The following is a 9,335-nucleotide window of genomic DNA, read 5'->3' as shown; positions in this document are numbered from 1 at the left end:
TTCCTCCAGTCAGTTTTAAATCAGGTACTTCTATGCAACCTAGGTGGCAAGCAGCCTAGGTACCAATCCGAAATTAATTCTCTTGATGCAATACATATATATCTGGATATGCTTCTTATACGGAAGCTGTAAGCACCTTATTAACAAGTAGGATTCACTAAAGATCATAATCAAAGGGGTTATGCTGCACCTTTATTTTTTTCCCAATGATTGGGTTCTGATAACTCACATGATATTCTTTAAAACTTTATGGTATCAAATATAGTAAGAAATGAGCCATATATTCATCAGGACATACCCAAACTCTTTCTGAATTTCATGATCTCTTTTTCCAACCTGCAATAACCAATACTAACCTCTTCCTCTCTCTTGCTCTCTCTGTCTATTTATTTGATTTATGAATTTTCTTGTGATGGTCAATTGTTTTCTTTCTATTTCAAAAATTTTCTTCACCCAAAGAATATCTAGCAAGTTTCCTTATTTGGTAGATGTTGCCTTGTACCATGCATATTGTCAAAGCAATAAAATGAAACTTAGGGGGAAATAAAAACAGTGTTTAAGACAATACATAGCATCACCGCAGTTTCAAAAAAGGCTGACTAATGAAAGTATGTATATATAATATATATACATACACACATTTCATATAAATGTATATATATACATAGTGTATGTATGTGTATACATACATATATATATATATATATATATATATATATATATATATATATATATATATATATATACATATGCACATATATATATACATATATACACACACACAAACACACACACAAACATATAAATACATACATATATATATATATATATATATATATATATATATATATATATATATATATATGTGTGTTTATATATATATATATATATATATATATATATATATATATATATATATATATATATATATATATGCACACATGAGTTTTACATCACGGTACATGAAAGATGTTCCCACTACTTATCCTGATGCATTTAGTCTGGTTCTACAAGTGTGGAATGTAATTTTGGACAATAACAATTTAGTCTTATCATCTCATCCAACCCTCGTCACAGTCTCTAATTATGTCTCTTAATGATTATAACAATGATAGAAAAAAGAAATGAAAAAGAAAGAAAGAAAAAAAAAAAGAACAACGACGAGTGTTGAAAGGATTGAATGTAAAATTGGCTTCTAAGTTTTCCATCCCTGCTCAATAAATGGTTTTAAAGTATATAGTTGTTTAACATTAAATTGTCATGACTACAATTCTTTAAAAGCTCAAAATCCTCTTTTACAAGCACACCTTCAGCTTCTTCCTCGCTCAGTAATCTCGGAAATTTTGTCCAACCAAATGTTTCGTTTTAGGTTTTATTTTTTCTTGTTTAATCCTCTTTTTTCTTTTCTTTTCTTCAGCAGATATATGACTTAATAATTCTTACACCCTGTGCATATGAATTCAAGGTCAATGTATAATTTATAACTCTGTATACTCCCACCAGTCTTTCTCGTAACCCTCATGGACGTGTTCCAGCAATTTTCTACGACGTTGATCACAGTACCTGCAAGAGAAGAGAAGAATAAGAATGTCTTTCCCAATGCACTGTGCTCTATGAGAAACTGCTTACACTGGCAAGATAGAGTTGGGAGACCTTATATTTTGATGCACTGTACTTTACTTTGTGTCTGAAGTGTTCCTTCTTTTAGTAAAGTGGATCTCAAAACTTTCAAGTCCTATAAACTGAGGGTAAAAAACCTTGGTACTATAAAAATCAAAATGAGAATCTGATACTTGTAATGACAGAAAGTGCAACAAAAATATCCAATCTGAATGTAAGAAATATATGAAAAAGACTACTGCTAAGAGCTCATTGGAATTACTGACAATACAATAAACAACACAGCAGATTGTCCCTCTCATAAATATGTTATATATTTTTATCTTAACCCTTTAGCCAAATAATTTTAGTGGTCAATTTTCTACACAACACACACACACAAATTATCAAATTACCATTTTATATACTATCCAAAGGTCTACAATACATGAATTTATGAAGATGGGGTCTGTAAAACCTATTATAGTGATTCAAATTCTGAACAATACTTGTAAATAAATATACTCACTCAATAAGTTTTGACATTTTGGACTCCACTATTAGTTGTCACTATACTATATATTATCACTGAATTTCATAATTTTCTGATACCATATGATTTCATCAACAGTCACTATACCATACCTTACTTATCTCACAACTGCATAAAAACTGAGTAACTGTTTACACCAGTCAAGTAGCAGCTATTCACAAAAGATCTAAGACTGTTCTTTGTGATATTATCTATGCTTTGCCCCATTGGCCGCATCTCAAAGTTAGTGCTGGTAATAGAATACACATTTATATAGTAATAAACTCTATTTTGATAATCTATTGTAGTAAGGTGATAAGGTAAATTGGCAATAAATCTTGTTTATATCATAACAGTAATATTACACATTAAATATATATCTAAATGTGATGTGGCATCCTTGTGTTTATTGTCATTGCATCAGTTGTGAAGGAGGGCACCACTATATGTGTTTTTAAAATAAAATACATCCTTATACGTAAGGACAAAATTAAACCCAGATCTTGTTGATGTGAATACAAAATATCAGTAAAGTATAAGAAATGACTAAATTAACCCAATGCCGATGGGCATGTACGTGCTATGCCCACTGATTGTTTTTACACATAGATGGCTACACTTGTACTAAGTCACCAGTGAGCCAATTACGAATACTGCCTGTCTCGCCCGTTTACCCTTTACTTTGATTTACGAAAATATCTTATGTTATCTTATTGTGCAGTTACTAATTTTTATAACATTATAGTAATTATAATGTTTATAATAAAAATAACACCATTGATATTCATACGACTTGTATAAAATAAATTTTTCCCGCCAATTCAAATCAGGTGTCACAAAGTCTACTAATTGACTCCTTTGAGGCTAAGCACTAGCAGAGCCACCTTTGTGCAGAGATATTTCACAAAAAATATAGAAAAAGAGCACAGCATTTTCCCCATTCTTTAATCATTTTCCCTGGCGGCATTGGGTTAATGTTTGAAAATAAATCAAAAGGGTCTTCTAAGTTTTTTCTATTTTTCAATGCAGAATTATCTTCAAATTTGTATAAAATTGCCTTGTAGTTTTAACCCAATGGCGACGGGTCACGGCTATCGCCGTCATAACAATACGCACGATGTGCGGCGTGCGGCTGTCCGCAGCGGCGCCGCGCCAAAACGCCCCGAGGCAATGATTCGGCTTGATGGACCGATATCACGCGCTCGGAGTCGGCGCGCTGCCGCCGTTCGCCAGAGCGTAGAGTTTCTTTTTTAATTTGCTATACCAGGCGCCATTGGGTTAATGACAGCTGTTAGGCACATGAGACACTTCCACAGCTGTCCTAAAACTTTGACTGGGTCTTAAATAAAATCTACCAAAGACATTTTTGTGGGGAGTCGTAGACAAATTTGCCGAGTCAAAGACATGAATATAATCACACATCAGTAATCGCAGATCTACTTTGGAGGCCCATTCTAATTTATTGTCAAACAATAATTTATCAATTTTCTACATATTTACAGCAATTTTCTATTTGAAAATACATATGGCACCACCAGGCTTCACAGCTGATGCAATTACAACAATAGCTGTTCAAATTTTAGCTAAATATATAAAATGTCTAATTCTAATGAAATTACTGAAGATGCATTGCAGTATGTAGCTTTAACACATTACTGCAATCAATTATTTTCATAGAGTGTTCATTCTGTTATCAGCATTAACTTTGAGATATGGCAATGGCATAAACCGGAGAAAACTGCTAAGAACAGGCTCAGACCTTTCATGAATACCACCCCTGACGTTCTGTTTACAGGAAGTAGCACAGAGGAACTACATGATATTGTGATTCCTCTGGTGCTGCGTTGAGCATTACGGCAGTGGATGGTAATTTTGATTTGAATGTGTGGCATTCTTGTGAATTACCCAGTCGATGGCTATGTCTATGAAGCTGCATTTTTTTAATTAGCTGTCTTTATGGTTAATGAACAGAATACAGTGCCCAACATCCCTAAATTTCAAGACTCACATTTGGATGATCAACTTCACTAACCCACATCAGCTATTTCCTTTATCTGATACCCTACTTCCATGATTATTTTATAAATATGCAATGATGTTGCAATGCAAATCACTGAATGGTTGTAAAACAAGAATTATTCCTTCTCCCTTCTCTTTCTCTACTACTGCAGAAACAGAATGCACAACATTACAGACTTTCTTTTAAAATTAGTTTCTGTATACAGTAGCATCCACAGAAGTTGTAAGTTATTTCTTAAAATCAATAAATAAAGAAATTCAATGCCATTTCTCAATGAAAACCATTAATTACAGTGAAATCTTCACATAAAAAAACATGGGGCTTTCAAACCAGTAATTTTTTATTGGACTAATAAATGATACTTGAAAAACACAAGATGAAAACAAAATATGAAATATCTTATTCTGGGATGATACTGACCACAATTAAAACTGACTAAACATCTGTCAAGAAGAGAGCCAAGAATTACTAACCTGTATTTATCTTGAACTTTTTGTTTGATATCAGCCAAATTTTCTTGGGTTATATCACGCTCTAAATATTCACTGAGCGTTTCTGTGGCACTTTCGACATCTTTCTGATTATCTTCAAATATCACGGACTGGTTGTTCTTGCGCAAATAATAAGCAAACACATACGTGTACATGAGAGTTTGCCGACAATCGCAAAGAATGTCAACTGCTTTCTTTAGGAACTGAACCTGAAAATTAAACTTAGATTAGTCTCTGTGCAACTAATGTCACTAAACCAAGTTTCTCACATATGTTAAACACAGTTATGTATCACTATAGGAAAAGAAAATTTTTTTCTTTCTGCAAAACATGGAAATCCTACCTCAATCCAAGACATGTTGTGTTGCTGCATCTCTTCCATCTTCTCCTTGACAGCTGCGTAGAGTTTGTTCTCAAACTTGAGGGACTGCATGTGGTTCATGTAGCGGTTGCAGTAGAACAGATAGCGCTGGAGGGCAGCACGGGACTTCTCCTGGGCATCTCGGGCTTGCTTGGCTTCGTCCTCATCATATCTGTTACACGAGTACCTGTGAAGGAGAGGAAAGAACTTACCGTTAAGATCTACCTAATCTTGAATGAGCAGCTTCTCCTTTTCTAAAACCTTGATGAAATAACCTTCTCAGGTGGAGCAGGAGATGCTAAGACAGATATAAATGAAGTAAGTGGAAGTATTGTCAAATGTATTTCTAGGTCTTTCATTTATATACTTCTCATTTTAAGGTATTCATATAAATATATGATAGTAGGTTTGGCCCTATTCATTCAAGTCTATATGCCTCTTCAGGTGCAGTGGGTCAGGAAGCCAAGACAATGTTGCCTGGATATTTCAAAAGCTCCATGTGTTTAAGACTGCAAAAAGAATGACAACAGCTTGACTTGTTCATCCTATTTTATACTTGAAATGCTAATGCAATGCTAGGATTTTCATCTTTATTCATTATAATTTCTGTCTTATTTCTGTATTATTTCAAATAGTTGTTGCAGTAACTAATTGTTTTTTTATTAAAAACTTATATATAATACAGACACATGCATGGCTCCACCTCAACCAACCCATACCCAACATACATACATACACTCACACATACATAAGAACAGAAAGAAAAATACACATTAAATACTGAAAAATTTAATAACATGTTAAATAACAATTTCTGCAATACTCTTTTGTGAAGAAAAGAAAGAGAAAAGGCTCAGTTTACCCTAGCTCTTCAAGAAGAACTTCACTCAAAAAGTGACAAGCTCAAAAAATCATTAAAATTTATATATATATATATATATATATATATATATATATATATATATATATATATATATAAAAGGACATTAACTAACAGCCTACCATGATAATCACTACCACCACCAAATACATAACTAAATAAAATTAATAATAAAAAAACACCCACCATGAAGATCCATGGGGCTCCCAGGGTCCAAGGCACACCCAGCAGAAGTCGGCCTTGCAGCTCTGGTTTTTACACACCATGTGGTTGCAGCCTCCATCTTTCTCGATGGTCACTTTACACTTTGGACACTCCTGGAATGGTACACGTTTACATGATCAGGTCTCATTTATCAGAGTTTTATGAAGGAGAATTGCCTTACGATAATGTTGCAAATGATTTATGGTGATGGATATACACTAAAGCTCAGTATTTTCAGCTTTCAATAAAGCCATTTTTTATCTCTGGCATTTGTAGAACTTGAATTTAAAAAGTAGATAAATATATTTTGCATCAGTTACTAAACAGTGGAAGCCAATGTTGCAAAAAGTTACTGCTGTCACTCCTTGTAATTTCATGGCAATCAAATACATTTGTGGTTGACATCACTGCAGCCAAGTTGACCCAAGCCTTCATATCAACAAGCGTAACCCTCATTAACTCCTACCTTTGTGTTCGCAGCAATCCAGTTGGAGGTCTCTGAGTCATCATCGCACTTCTTGATCCAGCGCTTGAGGAGGTGGCACTTCACAGGGTCATGCCAGTTCTCTCCGCAATTGAAGCAGAACACCTTGCGGCACTTGCACATGACAGGCCGGGCATCTGGATATTGCACCTTAATCGCATAGTTGCAGTCGGGGTATGGACACCAGCGCAATAAACGGTTACACTGAAGAGAGATTTTTACAATTATCATTTTACTTAGATTTTTATCCATCTACAAATCATATTCCTAAATGATTTACAGAGAGAAGCACTTGGTAATACCAGTCCAAATCTACATAAAATCTCTTACAGAAAGTAGAATTATGATAATCTTTCATGCTGATGCTCAAATCTTATTATATCTTTAGCTATAAGAGAAATTAATCCAATGCCGATGGGCATGACGTTTACATACGTGCCATGCCCAGTGTGAGTTACTTGTTTAATTGTTTTTACACACAGATGGCTACACTTGTACTAAGTCACCAGTGAGCCAATTACAAGTACTGCCTGTCTTGCCCATTTACCCTTTTATTTTATTTACAAAAATATTTTATGTTATCTTATTTTGCTGTTACTAATGTTTATAACATTAAAGTAATTATAATGTTTATAATAAAATAACACCATCGATATTCATAGCACTAGCAAAAAATACATTTTCCCACCAATTCACATCAGGTAAGGTCACAAGGTCTACTAATTGACTCCGTTGTGGCTAAGCACAAGCAGAGCACTCTATGTGAAGAGACATTCCACCAAAAATTTAAATATGAGTACAACATTTTCCCCAGCGGCATGTGGTTAACGAATCTGAACTGGTTACCCTGACTTGATATGGTACAGTACCCTGAAAAAATACTGACCCATGCTGGGTTGAGCCCACAGTGTAGGCAGTTTTAGATTTACAATACTTGATATTGCCTTGTTTAGTACTAAAACATTGCAGGACAACCTTATGACCCCTACAAGACACGTCATGCAAAGTGACTGACAGTGGCATATCCTACCATGCCTTTACGTAGGTTTGATAATGTTAGTAACATATTCTTAAGTTATTCTGTGGAATATTCTAATGTCTGAATACTCTCATATGCTCCTGTAAAATACACCCCCCCCTAAGGTTGCCTAGACTGTAATCAAGTACAAAAGGAGGAAGAAAAAGTCTGTGTACCCTTAACTTGGAATGAATCAGGAATTTTGAAAGGGTCTGTCCATAACCTGTCACAATACCAAGTAAATAAGTTTGTGCTCAATGTGTTTTGCATATGAATCTATTTTCCTTAGATCTTATCATTAATAATCCACACCCACCAAGACATGACTGTGAAAGGCTCAGATTTACTCACCTCTACAAAGCTCTTGGTGATGAGATGCTGGTACTTGAGTTTAACCTTGGCATCTGTGATGAGGCGCATGACAGTCTGATCATCCACCAGGATCGAGCACAGGTGGGCAGCACATGATATCGTCTGTCCCATGCCCTCGTCAATGATCTTGGTGGTGAGGTATTCTGTCCAGCAGTTGGTGCAGAACCGGTGCCCACACTCAATGCCTGTCATCATCTGAGAGATGTGGAAAGTAGATAAATATAGGAATTCTAGCTATATCAATTACTTGTTACATTTCTCTTTTTGAAGTTTCCATTTATATAATCCTTTAAAGTTTAAAGCAAAACTTACCGCAGAAGGCATGTTAAGAAAGCAGATCTCGCATTCCTCCATCCCATTACTGTTTTTGACAAGTGGCTGAAATGAAAAAAGTAAATGTCAATAACCAAGAGGAAATGTATCCTAAAAAAAAAAAAAAAAAAAAAAAAAAGAAAGAGAAAAAATTATGTCATCTGGAATGAGACCCAGAAAGAGAAAATGTACAAAATTTCCAGCTGGATTAGTTCTTTTGTATGTACTGCTTAATCACCTCCTATGGGAATTGATATTTACAACCTGAATTTTGAAAATATTTTTGTCATTGGTAGGCAGAGGTTTATTATACTTCAATAACTATTATAACAGATATTAACTAAACTAATAGGTACTAGAATATTTTTTAAAAAGTTACTTGCATTTAGTAAATGTACTATAACACAAACAAACTCTTCCATAACATTTATTTTAACATATACCATATTTAAAATCCTCTATCATTTTATTTTCTTTCAAAAAATAATGAAAAGCTGATAATAATCTTTCAATTAGAGAAAGAGGAGGAGGAGGAGGAGAAAATCTACAAAGTTTTTAAGTCTGTCATATTTTCTAGACCCTTGAAATCCACAATTTGTTATTTGAACCTGCCCATGACAGGATTCTCTGCTCCACACAGAGCCATATATCACTAGAGTGAAAAATTTGAACAATTGTCTCACTCACTAGACTCTGGAAAGGCCACTTTTTCACATTTCATTGTAGTTTTTCCTACAGCACAGCCAAATTTTCATAGCCATTCATTACAGAGTATTATTCTTATTTATTTCTACCATTTATTTGATACCCTTTATTAGTAATCATTGCTATAATTTCCTCTTTGCTTAACCCGTTGCCGACGGGCATGGAATGTACATACATGCCATGCCACTGTGAGTTTACTTGTTTGATTGTCTTTACAAATAGATGGCTACACTTGTACTAAGTCACCAGTGAGCCAGTTACGAGTACTGCCTGTCTCGCCTGTTTACCCTTTACTTTGATTTACAAATATATTTTATGTTGTCTTATTTTGCTGTTACTAATGTTTATGACATTATA

General features: G+C 34.3%; 1 protein-coding gene across 1 annotated transcript in view; it reads right to left on the bottom strand.

Moving 5' to 3' along the window:
- Positions 1-940: 940 nt before the first annotated feature.
- LOC125030540 (E3 ubiquitin-protein ligase arih1-like) overlaps positions 941-9,335 on the bottom strand; it is a 16,785-nt gene continuing 8,390 nt past the window's right edge. Inside the window, exons 3-9 of the mRNA XM_047620631.1 lie at positions 8,274-8,339; positions 7,941-8,156; positions 6,554-6,775; positions 6,070-6,200; positions 4,986-5,190; positions 4,625-4,851; positions 941-1,563 (exon numbers count right to left, since the gene is read on the bottom strand). Coding sequence (XP_047476587.1) covers positions 1,479-1,563; positions 4,625-4,851; positions 4,986-5,190; positions 6,070-6,200; positions 6,554-6,775; positions 7,941-8,156; positions 8,274-8,339 — 1,152 coding nt within the window. The 3' untranslated portion in view covers positions 941-1,478. The remainder of the gene's footprint in view (positions 1,564-4,624; positions 4,852-4,985; positions 5,191-6,069; positions 6,201-6,553; positions 6,776-7,940; positions 8,157-8,273; positions 8,340-9,335) is intronic.

This window comes from Penaeus chinensis, chromosome 11 (genome assembly GCF_019202785.1).
Source record: "Penaeus chinensis breed Huanghai No. 1 chromosome 11, ASM1920278v2, whole genome shotgun sequence".
NCBI classification, from domain to species: Eukaryota; Metazoa; Arthropoda; class Malacostraca; order Decapoda; family Penaeidae; genus Penaeus; species Penaeus chinensis.
Note: the sequence above shows the minus strand (reverse complement) of the source record. Positions and strands in the feature narration are given on the sequence as shown.